Raw genomic sequence first — 26,866 nt, 5'->3', positions numbered from 1 at the left:
AAAGCCATTATTTCATATAGTATTTTTTAATGCTAAGACCCAATTTAAATAATTTTTGCTTTTTAAATTGTTGCAGTGAGTATGGAAACTCATGAACTGAGTGAAAAACATGAATCTGAGTTTCTGATGCTCCTTTCTGGAAGAAAGCACCAAGGACACTCTATGCCTGGGATGATTAACATGAATGCAGTTATGTACATATGAAGATTCATTAGTGAATCTGAAGCATAGGGAGGTTAAAGGGGGACCTCTAGTTAGTAACTTAAGGATAAAATCCAAAGGAAAAAATGTATCAAAGAAAAATGTAGCAGAACTTCAACAAGAAAATGATAATTCTGATTACTAGGGAGAATTGTGAATAAGAAACAAATCATTAAATAAAGAAAAAAATACTTCAAGATAAATTATCATATTAATGCAGTGACACCAATTGCTATGCTTATTTTTCTTATAGCAAAGTACATGCTTTTTCAAGTACAGTAACTATCATTTAAGTAGGCTATATAATGATTTGCCCTCCACTCAAACACAGTTTCTGGCACCACACTTTCCTCAAGGTATTCTTTATCTCTTTGTTTCTGAATGTGTAGATCAGAGGGTTGAACATGGGGGCAATGATGGTGTAGAAAAGAGCAAACACTTTGTCTTCCGGAAAAGTCGTAGCCGGTCGAATGTAAATGAAGAGAACGGGCACAAAGAACAGAATCACAACCGTGACATGGGAACTGCAAGTGGAAAGAGCTTTGGAGCGGCTCTCTGCAGGGTAAGCCCGAAGGGTGTATAATATCAGTAAGTAAGACAGCACCAAGACCACAAATGTCACCAAACCCATCATGCCTGAATTGGCAACCACGAGGATCCCAACTCTATAGGTATCTGTGCAGGCCAGTTTCAGCAAAGGGTACACATCACAAAAGTAGTGATCTATTTCATTGGGGCCACAGAAGGGTAAACTGATGGTAAGGAGACATTGGACGAAAGAATGCAGAAATGCCCCAGTACAGCTAGCAATGACGATGGCATAACACCTCTGCCTGTTCATGATGGCGGCATAGTGCAGGGGCTTGCAGATGGCTACGTAGCGGTCATAGGCCATCCCTGTGAGGATAAAGACTTCAATCCCCCCAAAGAAGTGCATGACAAAAAGCTGTGTCATACAGCTGGTGTAAGAAATCATGTTACTTTCTGACAGCAAGTCGGTAACTAGCTTGGGTGTCACCGTTGAGGTATAACACAGATCTGAGAGGGCAAGTTTATTGAGGAAGAAATACATGGGTTGGTCAATGAGCTGACTGCATGTGATCGAAATCATTATGAGCAAGTTTCCCATCCAAATACCTATGTAACAAAATAAGAAGAGTAGAAAACACAAGTGTCTAATCTTCTTATTCTGGGAAAGTCCCAAAAGAACAAATTCAGTGATGTTGTTAATATTTTCCATGGTCTAATGCAGTTAAGTCTCAAAGGTTTGCCTGGATGGGGGGAAAGACGACAAGTCAGTGTGAGAAATACTGAACAAAGTATAGTGTGAATTAGAGAGAGTGTTTTAAAAATAAATTCATTTATTTAATTGGCTTCCTATAGTATATTTTAAAGTAATTCTAAGCTTTGTATGGACAAATTACCATACAGTATAACAGATCAGGCTATTTTGTAGGGTGAAACAGAATACTATTAATAGTCACACTTCCTCAGGATCCTAAACAAAGATGTACAGTCATCTTATTATGTAGGTGTTGCAAAGGAGAGCTTAGGGAGGAGGCACTTATTTTCCTGGAGAAGTTCACCTGCTTGATAGGTTGAAATAGCCAGACTTGGATGCGTGGGTGGCTCAGTCTTTAAGCATCTGCCTTTGGCTCAGGTCATGATCCCATGGTCCTAAGATCAAGTCCTGCATCTGGCTCCCTGATCAGTGGGAAGCCTGCTTCTCCCTCTCCCACTCCTCCTGCTTGTGTTCCCTCTCTTGCTATCTCACTCTCTGTCAAAAATAAAAATAAAATAAAAAATAGCCAGACTTAAATCCAGGTAAGTGAGAGGAACTGTGAAATTGCAAGGTACCATCTTGTCTTTATTTAACATTCCATTTTTTGTTGTTGTTGAATCACTGAATTCTACCCCTGAAACTAATATTACACTATATATTAACTATCTAGAATTTAAAAAAAAAAAAAAAAACTTGGATAAATAGATAAATAGGGGCACTTGTGTGGCTCAGTGGGTTAAGCCTCTGCCTTCAGCTCAGGTCATGATCTCAAGGTCCTGGGATCAAGCCCCGCATTGGGCTCTCTGCTCATTGGGGAACCTGCTCTCCCACCCCTCTGCCTGCTTGTGATCTCTCTCTCTCTCTGTCAAATAAATAAATAAATAAAAGGAAGAAAAAGAAAAATAGATGAAAAAAATTAAATTTTATGGTGGAATTTGCATTTTTTAAATATTGCATAAAAATCTTATCATCTTCATTATTGAATTGTTTACACACAGGGTGAGTACCCATTTATCCCACTCTAGTCCTGACCCCCACTTGAAACCACTTAATATTTACCAACATTATAGATGGCAATAATGAAAATATGATAGCACCTAAAGCTTAAGTGTCCGTGACATTTCTATTGACGTAAATAGATGTATGAGGTTAATTAATTTAATTAATGAAATACTTAATATTGAGAGTTAAAGACTTTCTGCAGGACTAAGCTAGAGCAATACGTAAAGTAACAAATGGCACATGCTTGAGATACACTGGATTTCAATCACTGCTTTTTAAATAAATAAAAAAATACAAGTAACAAAATTTCATTAATTAACAAGCAGCCTAGTTTGAAACTCTTTTTGTCTCTTGCTCTTTCTCTCATGTGAACTAGATCCCATATTGGCAAGATAGGCAAATATTTCAGTGACTTCCCTTATTTCCCTCAGCTGAATATTCTTCTTGGTAATTCTCCAAAGTATCATCAGACACCCAAAGAATTCATAATCATGCTATTTAAATTAGAACATTTCCAAACCTTCACATTATTTACAATGTTTCCTTTGTTAATATTAAAGTTACTGCATTTGAGATTTACAAGATCCTGATTTCATGTCTGTGTGATTTAACGAGAGAAATTTTCAGAAGCTAAAAGGACTAATTCCGCTGTTAAGGATGGCACGAATTGCATGGAGCACTGGGTGTGGTAAGTAAACAATGAACCTTGGAACACTGAAAAAATAAAATCAAGATGTTAAAAAAAAAAAAAATTCTGGCACAAGGCAAATTCATGAGCTATAACTATAGTTGGGTTACTTTACTTCCTCCCAGCCCCTTCTTTCCCTAACACTTACCGTGATAAGCACTGAGAAATATTGAATAAATAAATTTAAAAAGACACCCCTTTTCGTCTACCTCCAGGAAGACTTCATTTTGGCTCTTTAAATCTATAGAAATCTTTCTTATTTAAACCTCCCTGAAATACTTCCATTTATTTCATTATTACCATTTAACTTTGAGCACCCAGGAAATTAGTTTTCATTTAATTGGTTCAAGGCAGCTCATCAGACAGTGGTTATGCCTTATATTCTTCTTTCCCTTAATGATCTGGTATTATAGTAAGTAGATAAACTTTGGATTCATGCAAAAGACCAGGATAGTCTGGAGTAAGGTAATTAATTTGTCTGACAATCACTTTCTTCCATTTTAACATGGACATTCCTAACAATGATATTCCATAGTTGTATGTCAAATAATATGGTGCAAAGTGTACAATAGGTCTTTTTCACATTGTTTTTCCTCATATCATTATGTATAAATTAGGTACCCCGTATATATATAAAATAGAAAATAAGCAAAAGTACACTAAAATGTTAATAAATAAAAATGCAGGCTATTAAATTTATATCAAATAGGCTGCTATTATCAGCAGTCTTGCACAGACATGAGAGAAATAATGATAATATCTAATACTACTTAGTGCTCACCATCCTCTGCAGACAGTTCTAAATCTTCTATATGTATTAAATTGTGAATCTTAAAGGGCCCAATGATTCTTTTATTATCTCTATTTTGCAAAAAGGAAACCAAGTCTCTTTACAATTGGGATAAAACACTGATGTTCTAAACACTAATTTTAGGCATATTTTAATTATTTTTTTGTTAACTGATACTGATAAATTTCGTTGGCAAGTCCAGATTATTCTTAGAATTATTCGAGGGGCATATTACCCTTTTTTGTTTTTTTCTTTCTGTAACCAAGTTGCCTCTCCCCAAGTCAAAGTCCAGCTAAATCTTTGCCAACAGCTTCAGTGTTTTCTCCCAGCACCGGTACCCAGGCTTGACTGAACTAATTCTATTTCCTTTCTGTCTTCTTGTTTACCCTTTTCTCCTTCTTCCTTATCAGATTTGCCCCACATTGATGTGCAGTATCCTCTGGTTGATGTTTTCCAAATCACAACACATCATACTCTTAATTAATTATTCACTGTACTTACAGGGTAGCAAAGGAAGTAGAGAAGGAACATGTCTCTATTCTAGTGCATTCCTTTCATTATATTTAATTTGTACCTCTTTCCTCTTTATTTTTCTTTCTCCTGCTTAAAATTCAGGTTGCTCACTTGATTTATCTACCAATTCTTTTTCAGATATGCCCCATATAGGCCATGAATAATATTACTATTTCCTTCGTGAGTTTCCCAAAATCATGCCCAAAAAAGGGTCTATTTCATTTTGACATCTGCTGAGGGACATAATATTAATCAGTCATTGAATTGTACTAATGTAATGGAAAGTTATGTTATAAAATATTTGCAAAATTTGAAGAAGGAAATGCACCTATAAAATCAATATACTTATAGATAAAATTTAATTTTTATATATAAACTTATATACACACACACACATATATATATAAGCTTTTTAAAATTTGAAAATCATGTTTGTTTACTATATGTTGGTTGCATTTTTACTTACCAGGTGATTATCTCATTAGATAAATTTTGTTATCTCTGAGTAAAAGGTGGAATTTGGTGTTTTCAATACAGTCAAAATAAATGATTTATTTTGCTGCTGACGATTAATGAATTTCACCATGAACATAGCCCACATAAGTCCTGGTTCTGGGACTTCCCTATTTCCCTTACAAAGAGAAGCATTCTCTCTTTATTTTTGAAGCTAAAGGGAAATAAAATCATCATTGGCATTTATTTTGAAAAATGCTTTTGTTTGTTTTCTATCTCAAAGTTGTGTAGTCATTGATTTTAGTGTTGGAGATATATACAAGTTTTCTGTTTAATTTCCAAGTGTCATTTAAAATAGATTACCTGAGAGAATATAACCCCAAACCTCCCTCTCATTCTTTCTATGGGATGAGATATTTCCCAAAAGAAAAGTTGGCCAATGTACAGCTGAAAAGGCTTAGTTCCTTTCCAGTCTTAAAAAAATAGCTGTGCCATGGTTAATAACTTTTTGTACCCCGAGGAGTTGGAGCACAAACTAAGAGTTCACTTCTATTCATTATAATAAGCCATAAATCATGTGCTTCCTGTTGAAACAGATTCTGAGGAACAGTAGGGAACAATGTCTCAGCAGAGGTTAAACTAGAAAATGCCAAAGATACTTAAGGCCCCGTTTTGAAGTCTGCTTAAGTACAGAATAAATTAATCGAGGAGTGGGTGGCAAACTTCTGTGTGCGTCTTCATACCCCAATGGCCCTACTTCTTCCTCCAGCTCCCACATTGGCAACTGGTTTCACAGACTTAATGCTGAAAGCTGGTGTAAATTTATACACTTTCTCCTACAAATACCACAATGAGGATTTTGTTCAAAAAAATGAAGAAAGGGGCGCCTGGGTGGCTCGGTGGGTTAAAGCCTCTCCCTTCAGCTCAGGTCATGATCCCAGGGTCCTGGGATTGAGCTCTGCATTGGGCTTTCTGCTCAGCAGGGAGCCTGCTTCCTCCTCTGTCTCTGCCTGGCTCTCTGCCTACTTGTGATCTCTCTGTCAAATAAATAAATAAAAATCTTAAAAAAAAAAAAAGAAAGAAAGAAGAAAATGTTCCCCTAAAAGAAATAAGATGTTTTTGTCATCCAGGCAATCCAATTCCAAAGAGATATACAGTGGAAAACATGGTTAAAATAGCTAGAAAGGGGCGTAAAACTGAGTGAAGCTTGCATAGCACATGATAATACCACTGACCCTTGAACAGCATGGGCCTGAACTGTGAGTTGTGTTACATATGGAGTTTTTTCAATAAATACCGTACAGTACTATATTTTATCTTCCTTATGAGATTCCTACTAATTATTTTCTTATAAAAATACAGTATATGACACATACGTCATGTACAACATACAAATGTGTTAATCAACTGTTCATGTTATTAGTAAGGCTTCCAGTCTACAGTAGATGCTTAGTAGTTAAGTTTGGGGCAGGGCTCAAAAGTTATACATGCCCCTAATCCCCACATTGTTCAAGGGTCAACTGTAGATTATGAAATATACAACTGAGAGACTTTCTGATATGGGTGAACAATATGAACAAAAACTTGAGGCAGACTGAGAATGTCTAAAAATGATGCATCGGTTATGATCAGGACTAGATACGGATTCGTTTGGGAGAGAAGTGAGGAATTTGGTTGTTATGAGGGCAACCATAGTCTAAATAACATTGAAAACCATAGAGCTGGTTATTCCTCTATGTAGGGGAAAAAAAGAATTGTTAAGTGGAAAAACATATAAGTTAGTAATTTGAGAGAAAACTCTTATAATGCTTGTCTATGAAAATGTTGACCTTGCATTTGAAAGAACATTTTTCCTATTTTCCACACAAAAATATAACAGATTTTCCACAAACAACATTGATGTGTTGGGATTTCCAATGACTGTGGGGTTTGAATGGTATGTGGGCAAGACACTGTTATAAGGACTGTAAAGTGGCCTGCCTTCTGTTGGTGGTGTCGGTAGGCTAACATAAAGAATAAGGTAGTTACTACTTGGTCTACACAGCTTCAGGCAGACCATCAAGATGAGAGCTTTTTTGTTGCAGTTTGGTCTCCAGAAGCCAAAACACAGACCTTGACGAAAATGAAGTCATGTGTTTGATCATAGGCATGGGAGGGCTGTAAAGAGAACAGAAAATGCAGCCTCTGTGGTCTGTTATTTCAACAACAGAACCACAAAAAGAAAAAAAAAAAATGAAACCAATCCAAGATGCTGAGGTTTGGGGTGAATCTGAGAATTTTGAGAAGTCAAGTGCCCTGAAGCCTCTGCACAAACAGAATCCCCTTCCTCCATATTTCTAGAGGAGAACAGATTCTCATAGCCTGGGGATGAGAATAACATCATCTGAGTTATTTCCTTGCAAAACCATGCTTATTTCCATAAGGTTTGATAGGTTCAAGAAATTTTGATAAAATTCCTATGAAATCATCTCCTTCCTCTCAGTCAATTCCTGTTGCTTTATAGGAAGATGGCCAAAGAGGAAATATATGATTGTATCTGTTTATATTTAGTTCTTTCTGGCACCAACTGAAATGGAATGTTGTAGCATTAAAGCCCCAAATATGAAAGCACTAAAAAAGATGGGGGTTAAGGAAAATCTCGTTAACAAATCTCAACCAGTGCATTTGATTGTCTGCTTTGGACAGACCCAGAGATAACAGGAGGCCTAGATCTATTGCAATTCATGACAGTTGCTAAAGGTTTTACTTGTGTTTAGAGATTTAGTGTGGGTAGAAACTGTGACTATATGGGTAGACTCAGGGACAAAATATAAGTCATATGAATGCACACTACATGTTGTACACTGTGGAGGAAATTCTCAGTGGTGGTAGATGAGATGAAATGTTTCGTGGATCTCAGCCACCCTCTTTTCCCAGCTACCCAAGTTCTAACTAATTTGGTCTAGGGCTAAAGCAGCCATGGATGGGGCACCTGGGTGGCTCAGGAAGTTAAGTATCTGACTCTTGGTTTCAGCTGAGGTCATGATCTCAGCATTGTGACGACAAACCTGGCATTTGGATCTACTGTCTGTGTGAAGTCTGCTTGAAAATCTCTTGCCCTCGGGTGCCTGGGTGGCTCAGTGGGTTAAAGCATCTGCCTTTGGCTCAGGTCATGATCCCAGGGTCCTGGGATCGAGGTCTGCATTGGTCAGCGGGGAGCCTGCTTCCCTCCTCTTTCTCTGCCTGCCTCTCTGCCTACTTGTGATCTCTGTCTGTCAAATAAATAAATAAATAATCTTAAAAAAAAAAGAAAAGAAAATCTCTTGCCCTCTCCCCCAATCTTCCCCTGCCTGCTCTAAAATAAATTAATAAATAGTCTTTAAAAAAAAAAATAAAACATAAATCAAGTGGTCAAAGTGGTTCAAGAAGTAATCCCTATGAAGGCCATTGCTAGGGCTGAACAATATAAAATTTACCTCTAAAATTTCATCTGACTTCTGAGTACCAAATGTTTGTAGTTATTATGACTACAAGAGATAACTCTAAATTTTGTGTGTAAAACAACTAATTTACTGTGCATTTGGGCTCTGTGGATCAGAAATTTAGACATAATGAGGATGGCTTGTCTATTTCACATGATGTCTGAGGTCTCGACTGAGAAAACACAAGGACTGCGAATGCCCACTAGCTAGCAACTAAAATTATCTGGGGTCATCTTAACTTACATGTGTGGCAGTTGCCACTGGTTGTGGGCCCAGACATCAGATGAACTGTTTGCCATAAAATTCTATATCTGGCCTCTGCATATGGTCCCTCCATATGGACCAGTTAGGAAATATTGCTGTGGCCATGATTGGTCACTTTCTGTCACTCCAACATTGAACCTCAACATATACACTCCTCAGGGAGTCCACTCACTCCTATGGTAGCAAGTTGATTACACTGGAAACCTTTCATCATGGAGGAAACCAAATTGTCTTCACAGAAATAGACACTTGTTCTGGATATAGATTTGTCTTTCCTGCTTATAATACTTGTAACAGCAGCACAAAGCATTGACTTATGGAATGCCTTATTCACCATCATACTATTTTTCACTTAAGGTTGATTCTGGTCCAGTAATGTATTTCTTCCAGTCAAGAAGCTTGGTAGTGGACAAAAACACTAAAATTCATTGATCCTACCACATACTCTGTTCTAGGCTGAACTGAGTTCCTGAAAATTCATATACTGAATACATAGATCCAAGTAACTCAGAAAGTGACTATTTAGAGTTAGGGCCATTAAGGGGGCAATTAAGTTAAAACAAGGCCTTTAGAGTAGGCCCTAATCCAATGGGGTAGGCATCCTTATAAGAGAAAATTTAGACACACAGAAAAAACATCAGGAATTTGTGTTCACAAAGAAGACCATGTGAGGACATATGGAGAAGGCAGCCTTTGGTTAAGCCAAGGAGACAGACCTTTGAAGAAACTAAACCTGTCAATTCTTTGACCATGGTCTTTCAGACCCCAGAAGTGACAGAAAATATATTTTTTGTTGTTTAAGCCACCCTACGTATGGTATTATTTTATGGTAGCCTTAGTGAACCCATTCATACCGCATTTATCTTAGGTAACTGATTAGATACAATGAAGAAATGGCTTACCGAACAGACCCCAATCGAGAAATAGCACCCTGAAAAGCTTGAGTTATATTTTCAAGGATGTGTTGACCAACAGATGAGTATATTTCTCCCATAGCCATCATAAAGAGTTATAGATCCTATGGAATTGAAGGATGTATATGCAAGTACCTCCTTTATAATTATACTAAAGTCCTTTATAGTTCTGCTTCCTGTACCAACAGTTTTGAGCTCATCTGGCTTTTAGGTTTTAGTTATAGATGTTATGGTTTCATGAGGAGCCACAACAATTATTTTATTGAACTGGAAATGTATTTCCAGTTCTCACCTGGACATCGTTTGGTGTCTTCATGCCTTTACTAAACCAAAAGGTAAAAAGAGCTGGAGTAATTGGTATTGATGATGAGGTGATATCTGTTTGTTTGACACAATGGACATGAATGATCACTATTTGGAACCCAGCCCATCTCTTAAAATTTCTATAACTAATAGTAAATGTTAATTTAAAAAAAAAAGAGAGAGAGAAAAAACCCAACAGGACCATTAAAGATTCAGAATGTCATGAATGAAGATTTGGTACACATTAGTAAATAATGAACCTCAATAATGAAGGTTAAAAACCTTAAATCAAAGGGAAGAGTGAGTAGGCAGTGCAAGAAAGTAATGTATAAACATTACCTAAAGTCTCATGACCAATTATAGAAACAAGGACCCTTATAGAAATGTAAAAGTATATTGAGTAATTTTAGAGCCTGTTCTTAATTTTATATATTTTTCAGGAATGATTATATCCTGAAGTAGAAGAGAAACTAAGATCAAATTAACTTTGTCCAAATGTTGAGGATATTATCCTTTTTTTCTGGAAGGGAAACAGTGAGACCAGGTTCAAATATCATATAGAAGAGTGTTTATGAATGCTGAATAGCTCATGTACCTATTACTCTCAGCTCAAAAACCTACTTTATTTGCTCTCCTCTGAGATGCTGGAAATAAAGTCTACCTATAACTCTTTTTTTTTTTTTTTTTTAATTTCTTTTCAGCGTAACAGTATTCATTGTTTTTGCACCACACCCAGTGCTCCATGCAATAGGTGCCCTCCTTAATAACCACCACCTGGCTCACCCAACCTCCCACCCCCAGCCCCTTCCAAACCCTCAGGTTGTTTTTCAGAGTCCATAACCTTTCATGGTTCACCTCCCCTTCCAATTTCCCTCAACTTCCTTCTCCCCTCCATCTCCCCATGTCCTCCATGTTATTTGTTATGATCCACAAATAAGTGAAACCATATGATAATTGACTCTCTCTGCTTAACTTATTTCACTCAGCATAATCTCTTCCAGTGCTGTCCATGTTGCTACAAAAGTTGGGCATTTCTAATCATACAGTTTCCTATCATTTCTATCAAGTGGAGTGCAAACTGTAGTGATAATAGAAGTCAAGAGGAGGAGAAAGAAGACTTCATTACATGTTCAGCATAAAGTATCAAATTGAGGATTAATTGAAACTAGTATTTGAGGAGATTAGAAACAAAATGAAATGAAAAAATAAGTGAAAATTGTCCAATCATCAATAATATTATAATAGCTGTTTATGGTGACAGATGATAATTAGACTTATTGTGAAGATAATTTCGAAGTGTATAAAATATTGAATTACTGTAATGTATACCTGAAGTGGACAGGATGTTGTATGTCAATAATAATTCAATAAAAAAGAAGAAAAAACACCTTTAAAAATAATAAATTTATCCAGTCAGGAGAGTTCTGAGGAAATGCTAAAGTTTCTGATCTCCAACCTGTGGTTGACTTTTGTAGTCATGATGTCATTTCTTCTTAATTCTAGATAGAACCCTAAAATGAAATTCTAGAATTCTCTTAATACAAGTTACTTCCCTTCCCAAAACAAATGATGATACCACATTTTCTTCATGGCATTCTTCATCTCCATGTTTCTCAGTGTGTAGATCAGAGGATTGAACATGGGGGCAATGATGGTGTAGAAAAGAGCAAACACTTTGTCTTCTGGGAAAGTTGTGGCGGGCCGAATGTAAATGAAGAGAACAGGCACAAAGAACAGAACCACAACTGTGACATGGGAACTGCAAGTGGAAAGAGCTTTGGAGCGGCTCTCTGCAGGGTAAGCCCTAAGGGTGTATAATATCAGAAAATAGGACACCATCAAAATCACAAAAGTTATCAGAGCAATCAGTCCTGAATTAACAACGACCAAGAGACCAATTCTGTATGTGTCTGTGCAGGCCAGCTTCAGTAAAGGATATACGTCGCAGAAGTAGTGATCTATCTCATTGGGGCCACAGAAGGGTAGGAAGATGGTGAGGAGGAACTGACTGGCAGAGTGGATTAAAGCCCCAGTACAGCAGGCTGTGATGATTGCGTGACACCTCTCTCTGCTCATGATGACGGTGTAGTGCAGGGGCTTACAGATGGCCACGTAGCGGTCATAGGCCATTCCTGTGAGGATGAAGATCTCCACACCTCCAAGAAAGTGCAGGATAAAAAGCTGTGTCATGCAGTTACTGTAGGAAATGGTCTTCCTTTCTGCCAGTAAATCAGCCATTAGTTTAGGTGTCACAGTTGAGGTGTAGCAAAGGTCGGAGAGTGAGAGGCAATTAAGGAAGAAATACATGGGTTGGTTCATTAGTGGACTACACATGACAGAAATTATTATGAGCAAGTTTCCCACCCAAATAGCAACGTAGCAAAATAAAAACAATACAAAGCAGAGGATTTCAATGTTCTTGTTTTGAGAGAGTCCCAAGAGAATAAACACAGTGACGTTATTCTTATTTTCCATGATCCAGTGCCGTAAAAATGCTTAAGTCTCCTGAAAAGACATAGTGCACAAGTTAGTGCCGGACATGTGCATGGAGAATATAGATGATGACTCTGACATCATGAAGCTCTAACTAATGGATATGACAGCAGCATTTTAGAAAACAAAATCTGATATTTAATAATTTTTTTCAGATTAGTTTTGTGATGATTTCTCATAAGTCAGTTTTTTAGAACATTATGTTCAATCTTGACATGCTTTATGAATGAATTCAATCAGTAAATTAAAAAAATAAAAAAAAATTATTATTAGTTGACAAATGTTTCTCATTTCTAAAGGATATACAACAAAGTCCTCAGAAAGAACATTTTTCTGGGTCCTTACAAACACACATTCGTTAAAGAGGCAAGTATAAGTCATTAAAGTTGCTGTTAAATGATACAGAAGCAAATGTAACGCTTGGCAGTGGTCACTAGTGGACTATGTGCTTCCCCAAAATAGTTTCAGGGTGAGGTAGAAAATGAACTAGAGATTTATATGATAGAAATATATTTACAAAGTGGAAGATAAAAAATCTCTGCAGGAGGCCTCTGAGTTGGTTTGAATAATTTTTTGACTGCTTATTTTTCTTTATGTAGTGATTTAGGAAAGTAAGATCCTGACCTTTTGAATTAAATGTTTATTTTTATATAGGATATCAATACAAATAATATACTTAAATGAACCACAGAATAAAGAGATGGTTAAAACTAAGATGGGCACCTGGGTGGCTCAGTGGGTTAAAGCCTCTGCCTTAGGCTCAGGTCATGGTCTCAGAGTCCTGGGATCTAGTCCCCTGATGAGCTCTCTGCTCAGCGGGGAGCCTCCTTCTTCCTAGCCCTCTGCCTGCCTCTCTGCCTATTTGTTATCTCGCTCTCTGTCAAATAAATAAAATGCTCATTAAAAAAAAAATTCTAAAATTTGTATGAAATCAGAAGAGACCCAGAATCGCTAAGGAAATGTTGAAATAGAAAAACAAAATTGGGGGTATCCCATTGCATGATTTCAAGCTTTACTAAAAAGCTGTGATCACCAAGACAGCATGGTACTGGCACACAGACCAGTGGAACAGAGTAGAGAGCCCATATATGGACCCTCAACTCTATGGTCAAATAATCTGTGACAAAGCAGGAAAGAATATGCAGTGGAAAAAGACAGTCTCTTCAATAAATGGTGCTGGGAAATTTGGACAGCTATTTGTAGAAGAATGAAACTCAACCATTCTCTTACACCGTACACAAAGATAAACTTGAAATGAATAAAAGACTTCAATGTGAGGCAGGAATCCATCAGAATCATAGAGGAGAACCTAGGCAGTAACCTCTTCAATATCAGCCACAGCAACTTCTTTCAAGATATGTCTCCAAAGGCAAAGGAAACAAAAGCAAAAGTGAACTTTTTGGATTTCATCAAGATCAAAAGCTTCTGTACAGCACAGGAAACAGTCAAAACAAAGAGGCAGACCACTGAATGGAAGAAGATATTTGCAAGTGACAGTGCAGACAAAAGGCTGATATCCAGGATCTAGAAAGAACTTTTCAAACTCAACACACACAAAACAGAAAATCATGTCAAAAAATGGGCAGAAGACCTGAACAGACACTTCTCCAATGAAGACATACAAATGTCTATCAGACACATGAAAAAATGTTCATCATCACTAGCCATCAGGGAGTTTAAAATCAAAACCACATTGAGATACCACCTTAAGCCAGTTAGAATGGCCAGAATTAACAATACAGTAAACAATATGTTTTGGAGAGAATGTGGAGAAAGGGGAACCCTCTTACACTGTTGGTGGGAATGCAGGTTGGTGCAGTCACTTTGGAAAACAATGTGGAAATTCCTTAAGAAATTACAAATAGAGCTTCTGTATGACCCTGCAATTGCACTACTGGATATTTACCCCAAAGATACAGATGTAGTGAGAAGAAGGGCCATCTGTACCCCAATGTTCATAGCAGCAATGGCCACAGTTGCCAAACTGTGGAAAGAACCAGATGCCCTTCGATGGATGAATGGATAAGGAACATGTGGTCCATATACACTATGGAGTATTATGCCTCCATTAGAAAGGATGAATAACCAACTTTGGTAGCAACATGGATGGGACTGGAGGAGATTATGCTGAGTGAAATAAGTCAAGTAAGAGAGTCAATTATCATATGGTTTCACTTATTTGTGGAGCATAACAAATAGCATGGAGGACATGGGGAGATGGAGTGAAGAGGGTTGAGAGAAATTGGAAGGGGAGATAACCATGAGAGACTAAGGACTCTGAAAAACAATCTGAGGGTTTTGAAGGGGTGGGGGGTGGGAGGTTTGGTAAGCCTGGTGGTGGGTATTATGGAGGGCATGTATTGCATGGAGTACTGGGTGTTGTGCATAAACAATAAATTCTGGTACAATGAAATTAAGAAAATAAAATATATATATATATATATATATATATAAATATATATATATATATATATATATAAAATAAAACTAATCAGAAGAACGGAAGGCAAATTACCTTTATGGTTTTTCTCCTGACTCACTGTACCATAATTCACAAGTCAATTTCTTCCCATCGGTCTGAATTATAGTACGGAGTTCTTTTTGATATTTATCCAAATCATGTCTTTTGCCAGACCCTTAAAGAATCTTGACACTGCATAATTCAAAGAAAAAATGTGTAGGAAAATATTTATATGAAGAGAAACAGTTGGGACCAAGCCTCCATTACTAATTATACCTGTGTGTGACTTTGGATACCAAATTTTAAAAAATTTAAATGATCTCATTTGTAAAATAATAAAAAAATAACTGACTGAATTTTGCCACAAAATGGTTGAGAAACTAAAAAAAAAAAAAAAAAAATCAAGAAATGACCCTTGCTTTATTAACCATAAGAGTATAAGTGCTAGTGTTACCTAATCAGTAAAGCTGTCAATAATGAAGTGAAGTAAATATGGCTCCCTGTAGAAAATGAAATTTTATTTATTTTAAATTTTTTTTTTTTAGGGTAGTTTCTTTTTTTTTTTTCCAATTTATTTATTTTCAGAAAAACATTATTCATTATTTTTTTCACCACACCCAGTGCTCCATGCAAGCCGTGCCCTCTATAATACCCACCACCTGGTACCCCAACCTCCCACCCCCCCCCGCCACTTCAAACCCCTCAGATTGTTTTTCAGAGTCCATAGTCTCTCATGGTTCACCTCCCCTTCCAATTTACCCAAATTCCCTTCTCCTCTCTAATGCCCCTTGTCCTCCATGCTATTTGTTATGCTCCACAAATAAGTGAAACCCTATGGTAATTGACTCTCTCTGCTTGACTTATTTCACTCAGCATAATCTCTTCCAGTCCTGTCCATGTTGCTACAAAAGTTGGGTATTCATCCTTTCTGATGGAGGCATAATACTCCATAGTGTATATGGACCACATCTTCCTTATCCATTCATCCGTTGAAGGGCATCTTGGTTCTTTCCATAGTTTGGCGACTGTGGCCATTGCTGCTATAAACATTGGGGTACAGATGGCCCTTCTTTTCATGACATCTGTGTCTTATTTTAAATTTTTAAAAGATTTTATTTATTTATTTGACAGAGAGAGATCAGAAGTAGGCAGTGAGGCAAGCAGAGAGAGAGGAGGAAGCAGGCTCCCTGCTGAGCAGAGAGCCCAATGCAGGGCTCAATCCCAGGACCTTGGGATTATGGCATGAGCCGAAGGCAGAGGCTTTAACCCAACAACCCACCCAGGCACCTCAGAAAATGAAATTTCAATGCCATAAAATTATTTTGACCAGGAAGGTAACTTTGAGATCAGTACTAACCTAATCTCCTAGTTCTAAACAGAATTGATTTTAATTAAAAGTATGTAGAAAATACAAGGACACTTGGCTGGTTTAGTGGAACATGAAACTCTTAATCGTGATGTTTTGAGTTTGAGCCCTATGTAGGGCATAGAGATTACTTAAAGAAAATCTTAAAAAATAAAAAAAAATAAACAGTATATAGAAAATACATAGAATGAATGAAGATAGCTTCAGTCTCTTTATCATTCACCAGTTATATTAAACCTACAGGACTTGATATGTGACGAGACAGGCAATTCAGTTGCTGTTGACCATAGCTTCTGCTAACTTAGTTAAAGTCTCAGTGCTAATGAAAAAATAACATTGAATTGGTAACCCATGATACAATTGTTTTTCTGTAAGTTTTGACCTCAAAAGGCATCATTAATATTTACCATCTTTCTTTAGAAGTTTTAATATATCTTCTGCCCTGATCTTGTCGCTACAGTTTCTCATCAATTAATTTTTAAATTCTCGAAATTAAGTCAACTGTATCACCCACCAAATATAAAATTCCTTTGTAATGGGGCCTTAAAACAAATGAATTTATTTCTTTGGTACAATTTTAGGATTTAAAATTAGCTTAGTGAGAATCATTGTAAAGTTAGTTTTTATACCTCCAATGATGCCATGAAAATGTCTTCTTACCTCTAAATAAACACATTATTTTAAAAATAATATTTGAAATACTTGTTTGGTCATTTTTTAAAGTAATTGCTTGTTCCTTTGGATGGACATAAATAAAACCATTATCTCAATCATGTGCATAGAAATACACAACCACCTGAATTGTTCTTCTTTTTCCCCTTCCCCAAAATAAACCAAGAAAATTCTACTACATACCTGAAATTAATCCTCAATGCAAATTAATTGTTAGAATATAGTAGGTAAAGTCCATTATTCTGTCTTCATTTGATACAAAATTAAATTTTCAACTGATGAAATGTGGTATAACCTTATAACAAAACTGTAATGCTAAATATGTGGTTCAATTTATTTTCTCCAAACTTGAGTCCACAGATAATGCTGCATTTGCCTCTTTTTCTTTTTTTTTTTTTCATTTCACTATTCCACAATATCATGTGGTTCATCAAGTAGGAACTACCACATATATTTCTAGCTTCTCAATATTAGTTCATTAAAGATTTATTTATTTATTTATTTATTTATTTATTTAGGAAAGAGCACAGGAACGGGGAGGGACAAAGATAGAGGGAGTGAATCCTCAAGCTGACTTTCCATTGAGCCCAGAGCCTGATCTCAGAAGCTGAGATCACGACTTAAAGCCAAAACCAAGGAGTTGATGCTTAGAAGTCTGAACCACCAGGTGCCACTCTGGCTTCTCAATTTTAGAGTGCAAAAGGACTTCTGATTTCTATTGTCAACTCAGTCATCAATTTTCAATGTGAAGTCCAAACTTCATTTCCCTCAACACTTTTGTTTGGCTAAAACATAAGCAAATTATTAGTTCCCTAAATAAATCAGAGAGTTATGAATTTCAAATTTAGAGACAGATGCATGAGAACTTTGAAAAATTACTACCTAAATGAATATGGTATTAAGATCAGTGTGATGCGTGTACAAGAGTGGTAATACCTTATGGAGATAACAATTAGTTGAAGATTTCCTGATAAAGTATATATAGATCACCTAACCAATATTTAGCAAAACAGAATTTGAAATCAGAGTTTTCTGGATCTAGAGCCTGAGTCCATACCTGGAACAGAAGAAATTTAATGTTAAAGATGCCTTTCCTCCAATTACCTAATTATTTCAGGCAAAACCAGATAACCTCCAAAATCGTGATCCTTAAACTATTTCAGCCATTCTAATATCGATATGCAGATGACAAAATGAGATAATAAATTACAACAAACTATCTTAGTCTATAAAATGCAGAAAATATTCAAACAAAACTGCAATCTCAATCTGTTCCTCTCTCCTGCATATGTAGCCCAATTACAAAGAGTAAGAATAGAGAATTAAAAAATCTCTATTGGGCGCCTGGGTGGCTCAGTGGGTTAAAGCCTCTGTCTTTGGCTTAGGTCATGATCCAAGAGTTCTGGGATCGAGGCCCACATCGGGCTCTCTGCTCAGCGGGGAGCCTGCTTCCTCCTCTCTCTCTGCCTGCCTCTCTTCCTACTTGTGATCTCTGTCTGTCAAATAAATAAATAAATAAATAATCTTAAAAAAAAAAATCTCTATTATTTTAGAGAATGCAATTTATTCTTAGGGAAGAAAATGCACTAAATCTTGTCATGTCCTTGGATACGCTTCTCCAGCCACAAATAGTCCCTCTGCAAGAGCAGTGGTTAGAAGAAAGAGGTCATCATTTACTCCCTGCTGTAGTTCTCCCCTCATTGTAGGAACTTGTGTTCACTTGTTCTAGAGGCCCCTTCTTAAAAAGGACAAATCTACTCTTGATGATTTATATCTTTTAGTTAAGACTTTGCTTATATTTTGGGCTCTCTGCTATTGTCAAAGTTTTGATATCCCTTGATCATAATGAATATAATAAATTCTGGGTTTGTTATGAATGGGTGTGGAAAATGGTCTCATTTTCTTACTTTACTACACTGTCAGTAGGTTTAATAATTTGTATAAAAGCTTGAAATTTGATCATTCCACATGCATGACATAAACTTTTTAAATTCTCCCAATAATTTTGAGAAGTAAATATTTCTAATAAGCTCATTTAAAAAATGAAACTGAATCATAGAGAAATTAAGTAATTAGCCCAAGACCACAGACATAATTAGTAGAGTCTGACAATCTGAAACAGCATGTCTCATTTAGTAACATACTTAGCAAAACATTATGTACTTAGCATAGTTACTGATACATAGTGAATACTCAATAGGTATTAGATACTCTAAGGACTTAAACGAGTGCCTCACTGACCCCAATATTTTCATTTTTAATTTATGCCAAACTAAACCCAATATAGTCTTAAGTTTTGTGATCCTAAGTTTCTAAAGGACAGAGAGACAGTCTTATATTCTGTCTTGAAATACTAAAAGGTATTTGCACAAATTAAGCTTTCAATTCTTGCCAGGTATCCCCGATCTGTACGATTTTTGGCATTTATTGTTTTTATCTCAGATCTTCGTATTGGTAATAGATAAGTATATCACTGGTGGGTACATCTACCTCCTGAGACTGCTTTGAGATAAAATGTGAAAGTCATCCAGTACATTGTATGGACTTGATAAATATTTCTAATTATTTTATCTTTGTCCTATATCTTGTCAAATACAGGCTACCATTTATTTAACCAATACTCAGCAAATGTTTGTAAATAATTAAAATAAATAGCTTCAATGATTCAAAATGATCTATAAATAAAATACTCCATAAATGAAATTATTGCCCGAAGGCTTATTCCCAGAAACAAGGGCAGGCAACAAAATAAACAGAGATAAGATAAAACGAGACTCAAGTTTTGAGATATTTTCATTTGATTTTTTTGGTGACCTGCATAGGGTCATAGGTTCACTTAATTCTTGAATTCTTGGAGTTTGTTTGTTTTGAGGAAGGAGTTATCAATAATCATGATAGGGTTAGTGCAGGGAGTTTGTCTTTTCAATTTGGGCTTTATCACTTTTCTAGCAACCTGTGAATCGCATTTTCTTAATCAATTCTTTTTCAGCCCCACCCCCACAAGTTCTAAAAATGTTTTTTTGTTTTGTTTTGTTTTCGTTTTTGTAATTTGAAATTTGTTGTCCACCTAAACATCACTCCCCGTTGCTGTCTGCCTGTATCTTAGAATGTCGTATATCAATTTCAATGGGCAGCACTTTGAATTTATCACTGCCTCAACCTCAAAACGAGCTAGTCTATAAAATTCATTATTTTGAATTTAGCTTTAACTGAATTTAGCTTTAACTGAAAGTCAGTCAGCTAGCTGTACCATGAGGCAAAAATATATTTAGCAGATCTCACACAGTCAGACAGATAATGGGAAGGAAAGAGAAATAATTCACCTCATGTTCTTTCACTTTTTGTGGATCCATTCCTACTTCTTCCTTCTGGTGTCCCCTCTTTCTTCACTGAAATTCTGGTCATTCACCTACTGTCCAGAGCATTTCATTTCAGCTTCTTGAATTCACATTTCACTCAATATAATTCATCAGCCATTCACAGAAAGAAAGCTGGTATTATTTTAGAGACAACTGACATCACTCAACCAACATTCCCACAATGAGTCATATATTCAGAGCGACAGTTGGAAGTCTAATGGAATAATTTTATATCCAAAGGGATCAAATCACAATCTATATTTTCATCATTAAAATTACCCCTAGAGATGCCCAAGCTCACATAATTAATTAATACTTTATAGAGAGTACATTATAAATTACATTTCCCTTATCCTAGAGCACTATTCTTTCTAAGAAGTTTGTATTTACCTTCCCAAACAGAAGTTCACCAGGTTGATTTCCTTTAGATCTAAGTTGACAAAGTGCAGCTAGGATTGGATCCGGATTATAAACACTGTGCAAGCCACAATTAATGTTGCATGCCATTTAGGAATTTGTCATTAGAACTTGCTCCGGGGCCCCAGGGACCATATTCTCCTGCACTTAAGGAATTCTGTCTTAGAAACAAACTTGAGGGCCTAATCTAGATAATGATCTTCATCTCTCCTTAAAAACCACCTTTATTATAGTCTCTAAAAGAATGGCAATGAGTTATAGAGGACTTCCAAGTAGGTAAATTTCTGGGAAAATTATAAACTAATAAAGCTTAGGATTATTTTGTATTATTTTTAGCTTAGAGAAAAATAAAGACTTATTTTTAAAGACAGAATGAAAAAGAGCACAAGCACGGGAAGGGGCAGAGGGAGAGGGAAAGAAACCTCAAGCAGGCTCCCCACTGACCCAGGGCTTGATCCCAGGACCGTGAGATCAGGAGCTGAGTAGAAATCAAGAGTTGGACGCTTAAGGGACTAAACCACTCAAGTGTCTCTGATTTAGAACATTTTTTAAAAGTTATTTGAAAATGAAAATTTGCACGTGAACAAAATTTGCATTTGAAAAATCTTTAAATGAGGGTTTGCAGGGTGTCCTACACTAAGTGCTCCTGTTTAATATTCACAAAGACTCACTGTGTTCTTATTTGACCCACAAGAAAACTCTGTAATAGCTAAGATAAATACTTGACTGACTAAGGTCACTAGGCAAGAAGGAGATTGCAGATCAATGTCAAGAGAATAGTTAGTTCTGGGAAGGGGAGCGGTGAGGACAGTGGTAGACAGTGGAGATGATGGCCGTGTTCTACTTTGGATTCATACGGAAGTTACAGGGGTATTTCCTGTCCAGTTCTCTACCCCAACCCCTGTCTTCATCTCTCTCTGTCTAAGTGTCTTTGTGTATTCTATTTCATAAGTTAAATATGAGAAGAATACATAGCAAGACAACCCTAAAACCATATTCAAGGCACTGAGGCAACCCAGGGTAGAGTGTGAAGTTGGATTTGCCTTCAGAGAATTAACTTGAAATCAAGTCTAGGTGTTTCCTTTTGGTCCGGTCTATTCCCACTCTCCTAAGGAGATGGGGATTTTTTTGTTTGTTTGTTTGTTTTTTAAACCTTATTGAGGACTCATTGACAAATATATTGTGTATATCTGACGTGGATAGTGTAGTGATTTTATATGCATATACATTGTGGAATTATTATGAATACATTATTACCATCCCTTTCTATAGTTCACTACTGTGTGTGTGTGGCAAGAACGCTCCACTCTCAGCAGCTTTGAAGTAGACAAACCTGTATTATTAACTGTCATCACCATATTGTGGTTAGGTCCTCAGAACTGATTCTTCTCCTAACTGGAGGTTTCTACCCTTTGACCTAGGTCGCCCCCACTGAAACCTGATTTAAGGCATTCTAATACTTTAATCAAAGAAACCTTCCCCAGACGAGGTCATGTTTTCACCATTACTCCTATTCTCAGCCCAGAACTTCCATGGATGTCCATTGAGTTCCCAGTCATCTCCAAACCATGCCATCATCTCCAGGCTCTGCTCTGCAGCCCCTACCCCTGAATCTTTCTAGCTTTACTTCCTCACCAAGGAAGAGCATTTGCTCCCATAGACCACTGTCCTCTAATGTGGAGGTGTCATTACAAAAGCCTTAATAGTATGGTAACACTTAAGAGGTCAATGTACCATAAATGGGCTATGACTTAAAAATGATGAATGAGTTAATATTCAGTCATAAAGCACAGCAGGAAGAAAGTTGTTGAAAGAAGACTATGCTCTTGATAAAGGCTGCTGTGATGTATTGTAAAAAGTCTAGCTGTGTTTATTCACAAAATACATTTTGTATATGTTAAGTTTGGATGGAATCCAGGCAACTCCAAAGGTAATTAAATATGCATTTGCTAGCTGCCTATCTTGTGTAGTTAAACATCGACTTTAGCAGTTTGGGAGAATTTATTATACATTAAATTTCTCTAAATAACATAGTATCTTCTCTGTGAGTTCCTTTCTTCTAGAAGATGGTCAAGAAGAGGATCATGAAGACAGTACCATTGAGAAAAGAATATGGAAACAGTCATAGGACTTCTGTTGTAGATGATTAATGTCTTAAGTAATAGCTATCCCATGAGTCCTAGCCACTAATCAATTTCTCAAATGCAATTTCAGTTTATCATTTCATATTTAAGTGGCATTAATAACTTTACTTACCAGTTTTGTATTGTAAATGAAGAATATAAGATGCTAGTTGTTTGCTGATATGAACAAGAGTCAAGTCATTACAAAACGGTGGACTAACATGCAAATCAAAGTGAAGTACTCCTGGTGTGGTGCTCATTCTTCTCCCTAAGTGCTATTAAGGTGGCTCTTGAGGATGAAGACAAAATCTACCAATTATTTATATTCTGACTTTCCTTTAGGATTTTTATAAAGATTAATCACTTATGGTTTTATAAAACTTTTTAATAAAGTTAAACATTTGCTCCTAGAGAACTTACGAGTGATAAATATTAAGCTGATATGGAAGCATCTTTTTATTTTTTGTTTTCCTAATAATTTGTCTAAGTTGTAATGTATGTGATTCTTCTCACACATAAATGTGCTACAATTTGCATTTCTTATCATTTTCTCTCCCATTCCTGCCCCTTCATTTTTTAAAAAAAGATTTATTGATTTATTTTAGAGAGAAAGAGAGCACAAGTGGGAGGGACAGAGGGAAGGGAGAGAGTTTCAAGCGGACTCCATGCAGAGTGTGGAGCTTGAAAGCAGGGTTGATCTCATGCCCCTGAAATCACAACCTGAGCCAAAATCAAGAGTTGGATGCTTAACCCACTGTGCCACCCAAGTGCCCCCCTTTCCCCTTCATTTTATGTTGCTGTTAGAATTATTTCTTTTAATTCTATTGCATTTTGTTTTTAAATATTCTTCATGTTTTAGAAATAACTCCCCTTGATAGTATTACACCATTGCCGATCTTCTTTTGAATGTCCGTTCTTTTTCATAAAGATCCTAATTATTTGCATTCTATTGATGATAAAAAATATTTTCTTACATTGTTTTCTGGTTTTCTTGGGAAATTTTTCTCCAAAATACCTACAGGCAATATGTTCTATTCATGGGTGATGGTAGTATATCTTTTAATATCACAAAAAACTGTGTTTTCGTTTATTACTTCCTTTCTCACTTTAAGATGAAAACAATATATATACAAGAATTATATTGAAGTAAAATTTCTTTTTTTTTTTAAGATTTTATTTATTTATTTGAGAGAGAGATAGTGAGAGAGAGCATGAGCGAGGAGAAGGCCAGAGAGTGAAGCAGACTCCCCATGGAGCTGGGAGCCTGATGCGGGACTCGATCCCGGGACTCCAGGATCATGACCTGAGCCGAAGGCAGTCGTCCAACCAACTGAGCCACCCAGGCGTCCCTGAAGTAAAATTTCTATCTTAAAAAAGTTCAGTTGGCCCTACTGGAAATGGAATGTATTTCTCAGGTCTACGTGACAAGGCAAGCTGATATATGCAGTTTCTCCCAAACGCACAGTTTTGAGGTCGCTCAACTAACCCAGCTCTACTAGAAGGGGATAAGCTCTGCTACTTTTCTCATCTTGTCCTTCCACATTGTGAGTATCTGTGATGCAATAAACATGACAACAGAAATGAAAATTTCCCCCTGTCCCTTTGTCCCTATCTATGACACGTTAAGGGAGATGGGGTGGGAGGGGGTGCGGCAGTTCCCACAGGGCAAATAGGAACACACCTTTTTCTTTGCTTTTACTTTGGTTTAGAACCAAATTATCTGAAAGGATTTTTTTCATCACATAATTTATTTCACATAAGACTTAGATGAATATCCTACAGAAAATAAAGTTCAATAACAAAAAAAATCTTTTTTTTAATTTCTGAAAACCACTTTTAATCTCCATCTCAACAAAATAACCAAATGTTGTCAAATCTATAAATTTCATATACAAATAAATATTAAAGTTCACAAGCAGCCTCACAACTTCAGAAATGCTTAATGTATGTGACATGGCTACCATCATTCCTTTAGCCCAGAATATTTTTAATATTCTTATGTTCCTACCCAATCCCAGTTCCACTAGTAAAACTGTCATCTTACTCATAATTCCTCAGCTTATAATCTCTGACATTCATTAAGTGAAAGGTTTGGTTTCAATGATCTGAATGATCAGAGCTCTCTGATTTCAAGTTCATTTTTGCTCCTGCCTGAAGTTTTTAGCATTTATTGAGTAGGACAAGTCAATTGTGTTTTTCTTTTGAAAATATCCTTTGACACCAAACGCTTCTCATGGCTTTTTTCATCTCTGTATTTCTCAGAGTATAGATTAGGGGATTGAACATAGGAGCAATGATGGTGTAAAATAGTGCAAATATCTTGTCCTCGGGGAAAGTGGTAGGAGGTCGAAGGTAGGCAAAGATTGAAGGTCCAAAAAATAAGATGACCACAGTGATATGAGACCCACAGGTAGAGAGGGCTTTGCGTCTTCCCTCAGCTGAGAGATTTCTTAAACTCAGTAATATAACAACATAAGACCCAAACAAGAGAACAAAGGTTACTAAAGCGACCATTCCTGAATTGGCAACCACAAGGACCCCAGTGATGTAGGTCTCAGTGCAGGCAACTTTCAGCAGAGGGAAGATATCACAATAGTAGTGATTGATTTCATTGGGGCCACAGAAGGGCAACCCAATTATCAGAGAAAACTGAGAAAAAGAATGAAGAGCCCCGCCAGCCCACGCAGCCAAGACTAGGAGATGGCACCTTGTCCTGCTCATGATAAGCAGGTAGTGGAGAGGTTTGCAGATGGCAGCATAGCGATCAAAGGCCATGACTGTAAGAATGAGGATTTCAATCATTCCCAGGAAGTGCAAGGCAAAGACTTGTAACATGCAGTTATCATAAGAGATGGTTTTTCTAGCCAGTAGCAGGTCACCAATCAGTTTGGGTGTCACACAGGAGGTGTAGCAAATGTCCATAAAGGATAAGTGGCTGAGGAAATAGTACATCGGTTGGTAAAAAAGGTCACTGGATCGAACAGAGACAAGAATTAGGAGATTTCCCACCAAGACGGAAACATAACAAAATAAGAAGAAAACAAAGCAAAATTTTTGTATGTTCTGGTTATAAGAAAGTCCCAAAAGGATGAATTCTGAGATGTTTCTCTGACTTTCCATAAATTGTGGGTTATGCACAAATAACTGAGCATCTGAAAAAGAAAAAAAAATTTGGATGAAAACATTGACAATATAAACACAATCATATAAAACCTACTAACAAAATATGAACCTAATTAAACAAATCACAATGGCTAATTTATAAATCAATATTATTACTTTTTTTCCCTTTAGGAATCATTAATGATTTTGGGATGATTTTTTAATCTTTTCAAATATTCTTTTATTTTAAAATACTAAAAAGTACTTTTGATTAAATTTTGAAAATATAATGATTTAAAAATTACTATTTTCTAGGAAGAAATTGTGCCACTGTTCTTTATAACATTTAGATAGTTGTGGCATTAATTTAATGCAGGAAATTCATTTTACATATCATTTTCCATTGTGTTCTTTAGTCACAGCAGGCTTCTGTTCCAAGTAAAGTTCCATTTCTCCACAAGTTATGGGATTTCCTCCTAAACTGGCTGGAGGCAGAGGATGGAGGAAGGTAGTTGCATTTAAAAAAAGAGAAACAAAAACACGTCTGCTTAAATTGTGAGTTGGGTGATTAGGATTGCAAATAATACTCTCTGAACTATAAAGGTGGGTGTGGGGTGTGTACTATTGATTGAGCTTGAAAAACCTATCGTGCTAGCTATGTTATAAGGCAAAAATAGTTGAACATATTAAAAAAGTAGATTTCTTTTGTCAGTGAAATTTTGAAAAATAATTAAAAAAATATGTCTGTTTCTTTTTTTTTTTTTAAGATTTTATTTATTTATTTGACAGAGATCCCAAGTAGGCAGAAAGGCAGGTGGAGAGAGAGGGAGGAAGCAGGCTCCCTGCTGAGCAGAGAGTTCCCTGACAGAGCCAAAGGCAGAGGCTTTAACCCACTGAGCCAAAAATGTTTTAAGGTAAATTCCATAGCAGTTAAACTTCATAATGTAAATAAAGAAAGAAAAAGACACTAATGGAAATTGAATACATTCTTGTGAGAGAGGG

The 26,866-nt window shown here is 36.4% G+C and overlaps 3 protein-coding genes across 3 annotated transcripts; all 3 read right to left on the bottom strand.

Moving 5' to 3' along the window:
- Positions 1–499: 499 nt before the first annotated feature.
- On the bottom strand, positions 500–1,441 carry LOC122914397 (olfactory receptor 4P4-like). Its single transcript, XM_044261012.1, has one exon. The coding sequence runs from the start codon at positions 1,439–1,441 to the stop codon at positions 500–502; it is 942 nt and encodes a 313-aa protein (XP_044116947.1).
- A 9,975-nt stretch (positions 1,442–11,416) lies between these two features.
- On the bottom strand, positions 11,417–12,346 carry LOC122913639 (olfactory receptor 4P4-like). Its single transcript, XM_044260292.1, has one exon. It carries the CDS (start codon positions 12,344–12,346, stop codon positions 11,417–11,419), a length of 930 nt encoding a protein of 309 aa, XP_044116227.1.
- A 12,600-nt stretch (positions 12,347–24,946) lies between these two features.
- Positions 24,947–25,882, bottom strand: LOC122914396 (olfactory receptor 4P4-like). Its single transcript, XM_044261011.1, has one exon. It carries the CDS (start codon positions 25,880–25,882, stop codon positions 24,947–24,949), a length of 936 nt encoding a protein of 311 aa, XP_044116946.1.
- Positions 25,883–26,866: the final 984 nt, after the last annotated feature.

The sequence above is a fragment of the Neovison vison genome, chromosome 7 (assembly GCF_020171115.1).
Source record: "Neovison vison isolate M4711 chromosome 7, ASM_NN_V1, whole genome shotgun sequence".
Taxonomy (NCBI): Eukaryota; Metazoa; Chordata; class Mammalia; order Carnivora; family Mustelidae; genus Neogale; species Neogale vison.
The sequence above is the reverse complement of the archived record's forward strand: the minus strand, read 5'-3'. Positions and strand labels throughout refer to the sequence as shown.